This window comes from Polyodon spathula, chromosome 27 (assembly GCF_017654505.1).
Source record: "Polyodon spathula isolate WHYD16114869_AA chromosome 27, ASM1765450v1, whole genome shotgun sequence".
In the NCBI taxonomy this organism is placed as follows: domain Eukaryota; kingdom Metazoa; phylum Chordata; class Actinopteri; order Acipenseriformes; family Polyodontidae; genus Polyodon; species Polyodon spathula.
Genome location: NC_054560.1, coordinates 7,631,944 through 7,646,486, shown reverse-complemented (window position 1 = coordinate 7,646,486; position 14,543 = coordinate 7,631,944). Strand labels below are relative to the sequence as shown.

General features: G+C 42.4%; 1 protein-coding gene across 6 annotated transcripts in view; it reads right to left on the bottom strand.

Annotated features, from left to right (window-relative positions):
* arhgap45b (Rho GTPase activating protein 45b) overlaps positions 1-14,477 on the bottom strand; it is a 25,180-nt gene extending 10,703 nt beyond the window's left edge. For 2 of the 6 annotated variants that reach the window (XM_041230895.1, XM_041230900.1), the window contains exons 1-7: positions 14,363-14,438; positions 13,517-13,676; positions 7,845-8,208; positions 3,740-3,883; positions 2,965-3,049; positions 1,729-1,801; positions 336-414 (exon numbers count right to left, since the gene is read on the bottom strand). In XM_041230895.1, the coding sequence (XP_041086829.1) occupies positions 336-414; positions 1,729-1,801; positions 2,965-3,049; positions 3,740-3,883; positions 7,845-8,208; positions 13,517-13,660 (889 nt within the window). In that variant the 5' untranslated portion in view covers positions 13,661-13,676; positions 14,363-14,438. Of the gene's footprint in view, positions 1-335; positions 415-1,728; positions 1,802-2,964; positions 3,050-3,739; positions 3,884-7,844; positions 8,209-13,516; positions 13,677-14,362 lie in introns of all 6 variants that reach the window. The other 4 variants (XM_041230894.1, XM_041230897.1, XM_041230898.1 and 1 more) reach the window with 4 other exon arrangements.
* Between the last annotated feature and the right edge of the window lie 66 nt (positions 14,478-14,543).

The window sequence follows — 14,543 nt, the reverse complement described above, 5'->3', positions numbered from 1 at the left end:
GCGCTTCTGTCACACTCAATCACCCAGCACCCCACACAGGCTCAGCCACGGCAGCGCGGAGCACAGTCCTCTCTCCACACTATTCCTCTGCTTTTATTCTGGATAAAGCTGAATCCCTCACAGAGAAAAAGCTAGCTGCCCCAGGTTGTAATGGTAAGCAAATCTCAGGGGTAACAAAGAGAGACTAATCTTCTAACCACTACAGCAACCCTTAAGAATTTTTTCTTCATTATCGTCAATAATAATAGTAATGACTGAGGCTCTGGAAAACCAGCCTGTTTTCATAACCCCTTACAAGGGTAATCGCTAGTGAAGCGAAGAGACGCCATCCTTACCAAACTCGTGCAGCTCGCTCTTCATCACCGTCACGTCCACTCCCTGACCCAGCAGTCCTCCATGCAGGTTCTCCATAGACTGGGAAGAGAAAGAAACGCGATGTCACAGCTACACTGCGGCCACCTTCACAAAGGACCATTCAACACTGTGCCGCTCAACAGAAGTGTTTGTTTTTATTCCTAAACACAACGTCAATGCTAAAAAGCTGTAACTCAGGAACTTTAATAGAGAGCTTCCTATACACATACAAGTTTTTTTTGTGTGATGAAAAAAAATATATATATATATATATATTAATAATAATAATAATAATAATAATAATAATATAGCCCATTGAGTTTTCTGTAATCATTACAAACACCATCAGCATCTCTGTTTGACGTAAAGCATGGAAAAAAACTGTGCTATGCAAATTTACTATGCAAATCTACTGCGGTAAACTTTCAAAAGGGTACACCTGCTTAATATTCCAATCTCTGAAATAGCGCTTCGGGATTTGGGGCAGTGTGCCCCCTGGCTGATCTCAGAGAGTGAACTGTGGAGGATGTTGCAAACACAAACCGGACAGTTTTATTTTAGTATAAATCCCTGATTTTAACGCCGGGTGCACAAGCCAGTCTTAGTGTAGGGTTCCATGTACTGTAGACTGTAGCGCAGTTCTACTGTGCCTGCTGCACCTTTTTAATGAAAACACACTTGAGAATGTCTTCAAAAGGAAAAATCAGAAGCAGAAATAAGACAGTGTCAGAGCCACGAAGCTACCCACACAGCCAGCATCTGCCCTGAGCAGAGGTGCGAGTTCCTCTCGGCTCGTTACCTGCAGAGACAATCACAAAGTCGATACAGTGAAGGAGATCCACAGCGCTGGGCTGGCACAACCCTGGATCAAACCCTAACCCCAACCTCCCTCCCAGAACTCAGCTATATACATGGTAAAGAAAAACGTTTTGCAACGCCCGGAGAGGTATGGTACAGCATATTAAAAAAATAACAAACTACTGACGCTGGTATTCTTCTATTAAAGAGCATGGAGCACTAAAGGTGACATTTTGATCGCTGTCCCTTTATTAAAAGTGTACTATGGTACTGTAAACGTGCACACTGACATGCTTTCCCCTGATTGGTCCTCCCCTGCCTGTAAAAATGACGTCACCACCCTGCCACGTTTAAAAAGCACTTTTTCGCGCGCCGTGCAGCAGACAAGGCGAGGTCCAGGTAACATGTATGCAGTGTTACCGTGGTGAACCCCGTTTCTTTACAATGGTTTTCTACACCCAGGTGTTCAAGACAACCCAATTATTCTTCGGTGCCCCCCACCTGCACTTGCTCCAGGTCCCACTGTGTGTGCTGGGGGGGTTCAGGTTGCATCATACAGATTTCTTTGGTACTTACCCTGCTTTTTTCAGCTGGAGGCAGAGAGAGAAGCGTGCTGCTGTCCACTTCACCCATAAGCAGCTCAGACACACTGGGGAAGGGGAAGGAGGCAAAAGAAAACAGTTAGATTTACTTTACATTTCACGCATATAATATATGGATAAGTACCATAATTGTATCTCAGTCCATATGAAAAATAAGTTCCCAACAATTATTTTTTGGAAATCTCCGAAACGTCTTTTAAAACTTCTGACTTGTTTTTATTTAAAAAAAATTATTCCAGCCCGTTTTGAAAATTGTTAAAAATAAATAAATAAATAAATCGAGAAACCAAGAAAACAAAAAACACCACAAAGAAAAGATCTACCTTCGGCGTTACCAGAACCCACTGGTGAAATTCTACCTTGTAACTTTGCACTGAAGTTAAGGACAGCATCTAAAATTGCTCTGCGTTTCAAGCAGCATTACTTGATCATCACCAGCAAGCATGGGAAGTGACTTTCCATTCCTTGGCTGTTCAGCCATGAATGCTTTAGTACAATTATAAAAATCATGACCTGCACGGCCTAAAGAAAGTGCACCAGCATTTCTACAGTAACCTCTCGTCCTCGTGACCAAATCACCCCCCAGTCTCTGTCGACATGGAGAGCGCTATGAAGAACTTCTTCCTGCTTTCCTTCTGGTAACAGCAGGCAGGTGATAGACGGGCTTCACCATGTCCTGTAGTGAACTGGAGCATGAATTCTACAACAGAACCAGAGCCTTACCTCCTCCTGTGTGCAACATGTACTATCCAGGTGTGTCTAATAAAACGGACAGAGAAGACAAGCAGGGCTCAGACTGCTTCCCTAGGTGATCGTTTCAAATCTGACTCATCTGTGATCTTCTGTGCCCTTAGCATGCTTTTACACTTCTGTACTGTATACCACTGTAACATTTTATACTGTCAAGCTGTTTATTCCTGGTTTTATACTGCCCAAATAGGGTTATTGCTCTCAGAAACAATGGAGTTCTGAGAAACAGGGACTCTGGGAGCATTTGTAATCTCTGGAGCAACCCAGGCATGGCAATAAGACTCCCACTGCATAGCAGTCTGATCCATTCCTGGTTTTACTATGCATTTAATAAAACACACACCTGAGCTTGTCACCTTCACTGGGGCTAATCAAGCTTGTAGTAAAACCTGGAATGGGCGACACTGCTATGCAATAGGAGTCCGATTTCCATCCCCGATGCCATTGGTTCAGCACTTACCTGCTGCTGAATGCCACAGCGATGGTCTCAATGGCCTTCTCGAAATCCTTCTTGTCTGCCTCGATACCGGACTCATAGTGGAAGCCTGGTGTGGGATGGAGAGTCAGAGTGGAAAAGTGAGTGGGAGGGAGATGTTTGCTGTTAGCACACAGCGACTGCTCTTACAGCACAGTCAACTTTTATACACCAGACACCTGCAGGGCTGGCCTTTGTCCTCCAGAGATCGGTTCCACTGCAGCACTGTTTTAGGGAAATGCCGTGCACAATCTATTATTATATCCACTTTGAAACTCCCTGGTTCCTGATGAACTCAACTTCTTTATCTACATCTCAGTACTGTTGCATTTCATGGTTTAAATGGGTTTTTTTTGTTGTTGTTTCTATTTACTTCATGTTCCAGCAAAAACATGCACCAAAGTGGTCTTTTATTTTTTTGGCTAAAGGAGCCTTAACGATTACCAGGGAGCTGTTAGCGATACAAAAATATCACAAACCAAAACCATAATACTTTACTAAAAAGCTGACAAAATAGTAGCAACTACACTCAGACGTTGCTTGAATAGATCCCATTAAACATGTTGCGCGTTTAAAACTCAATTCCAAATGTTCCCAGCATTCTAACACCACCTGCTTCTAAATCAGACTAGAGACTGTCCTTGCAGTCTTTTGAAACCAGTTATTGGATTGGATACTTCCAAAGGAGGTATCTGGCAGAACTTAATGAAGGACAGATCGGGCTTGTGTGTGTTCTGTTAGGCAGAATTTGACCTTGTACCTTTGACCTTGGAGATGAGCGTGCCCGCGGCGGTGAGCGTCTCCACGGTGTTGAGCAGCGGGTACGTGTTGATCACCTGTCGCAGGATCCGAAGCACCTCCCCCAGACACTCGTGAGCCAGCGGCCGGCGCCCCTCTAGCTTCTCTGAGCAACAAGAACCACAGATAAGAACGTTACGAGAGACAGTCAAAACACATGAGAAACACTCGCTGCACAGGTACTGTAGGTCAATAAAATGTCCTGGTACAGAACTGACAGTTTAAAATGCATTTTACACAAGATGGCTTATTATAGCAATAACAACAACGCAGGCATTCGCACATTATTAACGTCAAATCATCCTGCAGTTCTTATTTTAATAATGGAATAGTAATTCTGTTGATGCGCCAGCAAAATCCCTTTTTCCAGTTATGTAAATGAATGTATAGATTTCTGGGAGATGTGTCTCAGTGTACTCCTTTTCTGTCTCGCACCTCCGAGCTGCAGCTCGCTTCCTCTTCCTGCCCTGTGAGCAATAGCCATTGGGCTGACTGGCAGACCACTGCCCCCCCCCCCGTTTCCTTCCCCTCTTCAGGACAAACAAAACATTGAAAGGACTGGCATCCCCCACACACTGTACGAGGAGCACTAAACAGACATGCTTTCCACATAGCAATAGGCTTTCTAGACTCGGTTTAGCATTTCTGAACCAAGTAACCGACTGCCAAGTTAAGGGCTCCCTAAATGCTGAAGCTGCTCCTTCCTCTTTGTTCCTGTGCAGGTTACGAGGTGCAGGGAATCTTCGCTTATGGTGCTCTCATGGAGTGGCGGAGACTTCAGACCACTTTGGCCATTAGAGGTCTTGTCCCAACTGGAACCTGATAGCAGCAGCTACATTTATTTCACTGAGAGCGTAGATCTGGCACTCAGAATGTCAATATGACAAAGCATGCTAGCATTTAGATTTAACTGAATGTGTAAGTGTTCGGTGGCTACCTCCTAATCAGGCTGATTTCAGGTAGCCACTGAACCCTTAAAATGTACATTACTTGTAACACACATTATAGAGAAGGTGAAATCTGTACAGCACTACTACACACCTGTGTCTTTTAATACTTAAATCACTTGGCAGATTTTTGGTGCTGGGGAAAGGAAGTTTAGCAATAGTGTTGAAGTGCAAGCCTTTTATATTTTATTATTATTGTCATCAAATTCCTAAATGAGGCTCGTCTGTCAAAACACGAAGCTCAACAATTTTCTCCTTATAGCTGTCGGGATGCAAAGAAGACAGTGAGATATGGAAGAGGGGCCCAGGCTAGAGGAGGAGAGTTTTTAGGGGGTTTTTTTCTCTCGCAGATGCTGTTCAGGGCTTATCTCTCAGCCACCAACAGTCGGCAGGGCCCGGAGAAGGTAAACAGGAAGCTGCAGCGGTGAAAATAGCACCGCTGACAGGAAGTGCCGTCATCCTGGCTGAGCTGTTGACTGCTCCAGAACTGTACTGATCCAGACAGCACAGAACCTGCCCCCACCCTCTCCAACACCAAACCGGAAAGGGTCTTTCTCAGGACTCTTGTGTAATCTGTAAGCAGAGTTTAAGATTATTCTGCGCCGGTGCAAACATGGAAATAAGACTCCTGTTACTTAGCAGTTTTCACCCATTCCAGGTTTTTCTACAAACCTGATTAGTGTATCGGTCAGAAGCTCCAGATTGTCTTGTTAAGCTAGTAAAAGCAGGAATGGATCAAACTGCTACACAGTGGGAGTCTTATGTCCATCTCTGGTTGGCACACTGTGTAACCCTGTAAATTCCCGTTCAATAAACCGATTTGGATAAATCGCCATTCGGCCACGTTGCCAGCAAATTGTCAAAATCCCTACATTCTGTGCAAGGGTCCTTCCTTAATGGACTTCTCTCAACACTGAATGTTTCTGATGTGCAATAAAAGAGGAAGTGTTCTATTTCAAAGGTAGCCCAGAACAATAATTCATTACAGTAAACACACAATCCAAAAAGGTAGATCAAGGTGCTGTAAAAGTACTTCGTTTAAAACACCTATCTGAAGACACTGGCATTGCTGGGACTCAGTGTACCCCAATTCTGAAATCACAGCCTCGTTAATCTGTGCACATCCTAGCAGATACACAAACACACGGGAACGAGACTGCACGCTCGCTTACAGTCTTAGCCAATCAAGAGCAGATTTAAAGAGTCCTCATTTACAACAAAAGGACAAATCGCAAAGTGCAAACGACACAATAAAAACCACGCGTGGTTCAAGCTTAAAATCAGCAGCACACAGGAGATCTAAGAATAGTATCAATCAGACATATCCGTTTGTTAATGTGGACTGAAGGGTTAGAAATGCACTTGTTTGTAGTGAAACCTAAGCTAAAAAAAACTAACTGTTTAAAATTGGGAAACACATCCCACTGTTGTCTCAGTGAGAACTTCCTGGTTTCAAAACGTGTAATAAATCTCACTCCACATTGTGTAAAAGAATAAACTAATATATATATATATATATATATATATATATATATATATATATATATATATATATATATATATATATAAAAGTGTTGAGAATACAGGGCATGCTTCCTGCTGCTGGAGTGCGGTGTGCCACAGAGGCTCATGCAAGCTGCTAGAGAAGACAATGAAGGCCTCTTGTGCAAACCTGTGGTCCCCCCCCCTCCAGCCTGGAACAAACACATCGTGCACCGCAACAGGAAGGAAGCTGTGAGCACACAGGGTGGATCCAATGAGCGAGCACAACACAGAGCGGCACACACACACACGACTACAGAGGACCTGCTTCTGACTCTGAACTCGCCAAACCATGTTTACTTCCAATACAGCGGCACAAAGGAGGTCCTGAGGTCACTTATAATTATAACTGCAGATACAACTGCTAGGTTTGCTGTTGAATTACAATTATGCTGCAGTATTTGCAATTAGAATTACAATTATACTAGTAAAAACATCAGCGCTCCGGATGAGAGGAAAATTAGTTTCCAATTGGCTTTTAAAAAAACTCAATGCGGACGTTAGCTGCCATTGAGTGGTACTCGGTTGTAAAGGTGAGGGAAGGACAGCTCGTCTTGTTTTGAAATCAACACATTAAATGAATGGATTTATTTAATTCTTCTTGGAAGCAATTGCAGATAGGAGTATCAGCACACCACTAGTGAATTGGTTCAAGAAGTATTGGCTAAATCCGTGCTACAATTATTTTGCCAGCTCCACCAACCGAAACAGGCATTGAAGCATATTTGTTCGATTCTGTATGTATTTTACTTTGAGCTGAATAGCCACAATGTATAGTTCAATAGTTCAGATGCCTGTAGGAAAACCTGGAATGGATCACATCGAATGCTATGGGAGTCTTTTTTTCTATCCGTGCTTGAGCTCAGTGGAAGGTCACCCCTCTACAGACATTCTCAATAGATATATCTTGCATAAATATCTTAAATAAGATCTCATCCTAAATACTATCAGATTTTTTTTTTTTTTTTGCACTGAGCTTTGACCAAAATATGAACTAAACCCTAAAAAAATGACCATTTCCTTTCCCAAGATAAGCAGGAGGTAGGTTATGATATTTATTATCTGAAAATACCGAACAGTTTCAAAAAAAGAATTTGACCTATTTTTCCTGACGGACTGCCCCTCTTTGTTATTTCTTCCTGGGCCTTTTTCTGAGCCAAGTACGCTGGCTGACGTCAAGCGAGACTCACAAGAGGATCGTGAAATGACCGGCTGGGACAGGGAGGGACTAAAGAAGAAAACACACAAGCGACCGTCACAGCTAGCACATTCATTGCACATGCAAAACATGCCACTATCCACGTGCATTCAATTACAGGGAAATAAACACTGTAGGACTCCCATTGCATACCAGTTTGAGCCACTCCTGGTTTTACTAAGAGTTTAGTAAGACACAGCTGTGCTTGTTACCTATACGCTGTGGCTAATCAAGCTTGTATTAAAACCTGGAATGGGTGAAACTGCTATGCAACTGGAGTCTTATTTCTGTTCTCGCATTAGCAGTTTTAGTTCCTTTTTTCATGCTGGGTTAGCCAGTAAAAGGCATCAATTCAATATGTGGAGGAAGCCAAGGCTTACCTTCCCCTAGAACCATGTCTTTGAGCTTCTCCACGCTCTCTGCAAATCTGGCCACATGGCGCAGCAGCTGGGAGATGTCTTCCACCTCGATGATGGTCCCGTCGCTGCTCTCCGTGGTCGGGCTGTACGAGGGCGCCCCCCTCTGGCCCTTGCTGAAACCCCAGGTGCCCGCTGCCTGCATGGGAAAGCCAGCCGCGCTGGCGTGGCGACTCAGGGCCGTGGGTCTCTTCAGCATGCCGGCCGAGGAGGTGCTGGCGGCCAGCTTGCTGAGCGGAGACGGGGTCCCAGGGCAGGAGGGGGGCTCCAGGAACACGGAGGTCGACTCGGACGCATCCTTCCGCGGCTGCTCCTGGAGAACGGAAAGCTGGGGTTACGAAAGAGAGAAGAAAAAAATGAAATGGAAATGGGAATGGGAATGGAAAAGTGGTCCAATTAAGCAAATTATTAGATCAATTAAGGGTCTAGTTAAAGTAATTGAGAGCTCAGTTGGAATGAAAACCAGCACCAAGGTTGAGAATCACTGATCCAGAGTATAACACCGTGTAAGAATTTTTTTTTTTTTTTTTTTTTTTTTTTTTTTTTTGTTCCTGGGTAGTAAGTGTTATTTCCTAATTGCTTATGCCTCAAAAGTATAGAAAATGGCTATTATTCCCCACAAACTTTGCTTTTGTGACCAGGACAGTGATATTTCAAAATATCACTATTTCCAATGGGAAAACGGGCAAATGTATTTACAGTACAATCGTAAATCTCGAAAAACTACTCACTTCTAAATCTTTTGTAGTCATTTTTGTATTACTTTAGTATAAATACGTTAAGTTGGATTCACGTGTTGTTTTTTTCTGACTTTATGTGAACGAAAAGACACACATTTGCCAGTTTTCCCATTGCAAATAGTGATATTTTGAAAAGTAAAAGCAAAGTTTGTGGGGAATAATAGCCATTTTCTACACTTTTGAGGCATAAGCAATTAGGAAATAACACTTACTACCCAGGAACAAAAAATGTGTTACACAGTGTAATCAGTCTGGTTAATTGCAGTTGAATGGTATGTGTGTTGGGATGGAACAGGCAAACGAAAGGAATGAGTCTTAGCAAGTAAAGCCAAGTCTTAGCAAGTTGTTTGTAGCACAATCTGCTTCAGTCTATCTATCTATCTATCTATATATATATATATATATATATATATATATATATATATATATATATATATATATATATATATCATAAGAAAGGACCTGTGCATAGGTGTGCAGTTTAGATTAAAACCCAAAAACACAGCAGCCCACCTTTTTTTTTTTTTTTTTTTTTTAGTGTGAATTTATATACAATATCCAGTCAGCAAACATCATTGTCCCGTGTCTGTTTCGTTACTATGGCTTTAAACAAACGACTTTGATTGCTTCCCACTACCAGAAGAAACGGAAGTTTTATCATCATGATAACTAAGCAACACACACACACACACACATTATAAACTGCTCTTAACTTAATAAAAGTGTGAAACCTTTCCCTAGAAGATACTTTGACGCAGAACTTTTCCACCTGATGGCACTGTGTATACAATCATATTTATGTGTTCAAAAGGTAACATGATACCTAGAATTATAAAATCAGCTGGTACTTTGCAATGTGGAAGAAAAATCATGCTGTTCCACATGTGCAGTATTAACTCTTCCAGCACCAAGTAACTTTGCAAGAGGACAACTAAACTACTGGTTACATTAGCTTACAGACGCCGCTTAGCGGTAATCTTGGGGCTAGCTAATGTTACCTTAGCTAAGGCATGATTAGTGTAAATCAAGAACAAGTGTCTGAGCAGGAAAGCCATTCAAAAGCGATACAGGGGAATGCCCAGGTCTGGGGCTGGTGATCATATCTAACCAGGAGATTAACCCACTGAGACCAAGACCTAGTTTACAAGGGGGTCCTGGAAAATACAAAGAGAGACAATGTATAAAAAAAAAAATGTAAAAACCACCTACCACAAACAGCACAATAAAAACGTGCGGTCAGCCGCATACAGAGATATACGGATGGTATAAATAAGTCAAATCTATGTTAATGCGGGCTGAGGGTGAAGCACTGGCAGGAGGTTCGAAGAGTGACTGAGCATGGGGCGGGGGGGGGAGGGGGGTGTATGGAAACGCACCAAAGCTGTGGACAGACACACAGTGAAACACACAAACTGACGTCACTGAACAGAATGAGGAACTCAGCCTCTGTCAGCCAAACAGTACAGGCTACACCCACGTGAGTCATGTGGACACAGCCATGGGATATTCACCAACTCATCATGAGACTAATCTTTGTCACCTAGAAATGGCAACTGGGTGCCCCATCAAGCATACTGCTTACCCCTCTGTCTGCAGCACCATGACCACGATGCTGGTAAAGCGAAAGGCAAATGTGCCCTCAGTTCCCCCTAAGAGTTCACTGAGTTTAAGGGTGTTGCAGGAAGCAGCTTGACACATTGTCAAGACCCTAGTTAAAGGGCAAATGTACCCTTAAGTGTTATGCTTGAACTTAACATACTTCCTGGTCCCCTGGTCATTAGGTGCCAAATTATAGTCAGTTAATCAAATCAGTAGCTAGCTGTGGACAACAGACTTGCACAACAGAAGTGTTGCAAGATGATGCAGGGTCATCTCCAAGCAGAAATACTGTCCATTCATCAGCTTGGCTACCATGACTGAGCACCTGCACATAAGCAATTGGTATACTTGTTCCATTGGAGGCGTTTTGTGGGGTTGGGAATACAATGCAGATTCCTTCTATTGAGGCAGCTTTACTAGAAGCAGTTTTAGCTCGGTTTGTAAACACTGCAAGCGTGTCTCAGTATTTCACAAACCTGGTTTTGAAACAGGTTCCTGATATTGTACTGTTCATACTCCCTCCTTGTGGGAGGATGACATATAAAACTCAAGAGGAACACACACAAGTCAAAAACCTAACCAAACTATTTTTGTTAAAGAAGCAACGCAACAACAATATAATGTGTCCCTCCGCCTGTCTGTCTGCCTGCAAGTCTGAGTTTGCTTGTCTTTGGAAAGAGTTATTTGTCATTATTCACAGTATAAGCAAGTAGTGCAAGAAAGGTTTCTTTCACTTGGGTGATATTTCTATTAGCAGAGGCTCTGGGGGAGTCTAATGCCCCGGTCACACCTGGAACGATAAAGAGAGCGATTTTTAAAATTCGTTCCAGTTCGAATGAATGGAGGTGGTAAAATGTGACATCATCACCTACCAGATGTTATTTTATATCATTTTTTTTTTGTTGTGTTATAAATTTGATAAACAGCCATTAATGTATAATGCTACAATTTTTTTCTTTAAATAATTTGTATAACTATATACATCATTTATGTAGTATCGTCTATCGTCATATTCAGCAAGGTGTAATCAACAATACATACCATGCTCATATTTGATGTTTAACTATAATGGGAAGTAGTTGTAACCAAGGCGACTACACACATTTCCTTGAGGCAATAACCACAGGATAAATTTTCAGCATTTTAACGATAACAATGAGCGTGTGGAATTTCCCTAACTCCTCCCTACTCTAGTATTCTGTGTCTGTCTCCTACGTCTTCTGTTGTCTAATGCAACAGGAGTATTTCTTAACGTTTGGCATTTGCTGTACAATATATCGAAGTTTCTTCGTTCTGGTGCGACAGCTCCATAAATGATTTATGGTTATCGTTACAGATGTGACCGGGGCTTAAACCTGTTCTTTCGCTGAAGGTTTGTGAGAACGCCCACCCATACCTATATTCAACATGAGATTATCCCATACATTGATCACGTCCTATCAGAAACGGCCAGTCACAAAACATGCAGCGATGTACCTTAAAAGTATGACTGGATTCTAAAATCATCCGTCTCTCGTCTAAGAACTAGTGTACGTGCAAGACTTCCCCCTCAAGCACAATGAATGGAAAATCCAACACTATAGCACCTGCCTGGGAACTGCTGATTTCTAACAATCAGCCTCGACGGAAAGAGAAAACAGCTGTGAAAGCATCTCTCAGATTGAGGTAGAGGAGTGGCCCGTATCATCGCTAGAGCCAGGGTTGAAACCGGTTGTAACGGGGCAACACCTGTGACGGAACTTGACTAACAGAAATACAGATGCGATTGGTCATCTCGTCTGGCCTCAATAGAGCTCTATAAAAAGTAAACAGGGTGTCTAAGTACACCTGGTACCCCAGTGTGCAATCAATAACCTGCTCCCTGCAACACTGCCTCTAGTGGATTTAAAAAAAAAATGAAAACAGGGCAATGCTGTTCTGCGTGAAAATGCATCACCCCTTTGCTTTCATATCCAAGCCCAGGCTTCCGTCTGAGTATAAAAGTGCCCCCAGGGACGAAGAGATGAGTAAATGCAGGCGATTATAAAATTTGCATTGCTTTGCAACAGACTTGTGTAAACTCATATTCGCCTTGTAGGTGGATTTCTAATAGATTTTCTTTGAGATTGAAGCTAGATCCTCTTCTCAGTGCCCGACTCGTGGCTCATTAAACCCATGAGCAGACATTACAGACTGAAAACACTGTAAAGGCTGCCATCAGACAAAAAAAAAAAGCACTGAAGAGGCTTGTAGGAGTCCTGCAGGCTGATCAGGCGTCACCCCTGGGCTAGTGCTGTGGACGCCTGCCCTGGCACTGCCTTCTTCATAGGACAGGTTTTTAGATTACCAGGAATGGAAATAGCATCCTGAAGCAGGGCACAATTATACAACAATATCCAAGCACTATTACACAGATCTCTGCTTCTCTCCTTTTAAAATGAATATGGTATCAAATTCTGCTGTGCTTTGGTTTTTCCAACTAATTGCAAAAGAACATTAGTTTACATTTAGATGGCATGTTTTAAAACAGGGAACACCCTTCCTTTGTCCCAGCAGCATGGAGCCGAAGCATGGGTGAAGCTTAGAACAGTTCTACAAAACTGCACTTGACGTGTAGGGGTTGTAGCAATTCATTGTGCATCGATGAACAGTCACACTTTCTTGACATGTTGTATAATAACAGATACTCAGAGCTAACTGTAGATCCTCAAGTGTTTCCTGAATGAAGAATAAGGGTGAAACACTCAATCTCATTTAACATTTGTCTTCTTAAAAAAAAAAGAAAAAAGGCATCCTACGAGTAGCCAATCAAGGCACTTGCATGTACCGTGATACGTGTTGTATCGTGACATGGACACGAGACAAGCACACAGGACACTCCTCTACCTCGCACTCAAGTGAACAGGCTTCTTCATCAGCCAGCAGACATTTTGGAAACAGATCAAATAAAACCAGGAAGCAAGTCATTGTCACAAACAACTAAGACACCACTGTGGCATTTGAAGAAGCAGGTGCCTGGTGAGAGGGCTATATCAGTATTTATAAACAATGTCCTTGCATTATGTTATCTTCGCTGAAACAGTTGGGCCAGACTGTTGTAGGTTACAACTGACAATAAATATTCATGCCAACTGTGATACCCCATACATTCACCTTACTGTACACACCACATTCTTGTGTTTGTATTGTACACATTTGCTCCATATTTAAAAAGAATACAACAGAAGCCACAGTAAAAAACAATTACATCTATACAAACCGTATCGGATGGAGGCCATTGATTGTACAGCCTCTGGTAGGTACGGTCTGTACACCTACCTGCTTCAGCCAAACGTTGGGTCTGTTCGGCAGGATGTCCACTTTGGTTTTCGGTTTAGTGGTGGAGTTGGTTTTTTTATTCCTTTGACCCACTGTGTAAGGACTGTAGCTGGTTTTACCCCCACCTGACCCGCGTTTTAACATTGCACTTTCCAGAAAACTAAAAATATATAGATAGATATATAATCCTTTTCAGCGCGTCTTACCGCGGCGTTGCGTACAGCAGTTTAGCAGGGGCGGTGCCGATCAAAGCAGAGGTTAGTTTGCCATATCATTCTACCAACTACTTTGAATAAATACAGTATTTAGATATCTTAGAACAAACTGTGTAGCGCACGCTGGAACTGCCTATACATAACTTTACATCCAAGTCATAAATTGAGCTGAAATATAAAACGTTTAAAAATCCTTTTGCATTCAGAATATACTAACATGCTGAAGCCTGCCACAAATTCCACCCTCGTTTCGAAATATACTTCACAGCTAAAACAGGTATCACCAAGACAAGCAAGATGATGTAATCAGCTCTACTAAACCCTAAAATACACACGGCTGCTTTATTTCGTAATGTAGGTAGAGAAATAAAATAATAAAAAAAAAACGGGTTAGCTAATAAGATACCTAATATAACACTGACATGTATTTACTAGCTAATAAATAATAGCACTGTCCAGCCCAAGAAGAGTCTTGGTGTGCGTTGGTAGGAGCAAAATTATTTTGCAATATCTCTCTCTTCCTACTCCAAACGCTGCAAAGTTAGAGCTGTTTTTTTTTTTTTTTTTTTTTGTCACGTCTGTGTAACTCTCGGAAACACTGCAACGTTTAAAAGGATGCTGTGAAACTTACAGATGAGGTCTGTGGTCCAGGGCTTCCTGTTCTGTTTTTCTTTGATATTGAAGGAGTTTTGATCAATTCTCGTTTCTTTCTGGAGAACATATTTTAGATTTCCTCTCCCCCCCCCCCCCCCCCCTTTTTTTCCCCCCCCCCCAGTGGCGACCGAGAAGGTAGATTTAAATTGTTGGGAAGC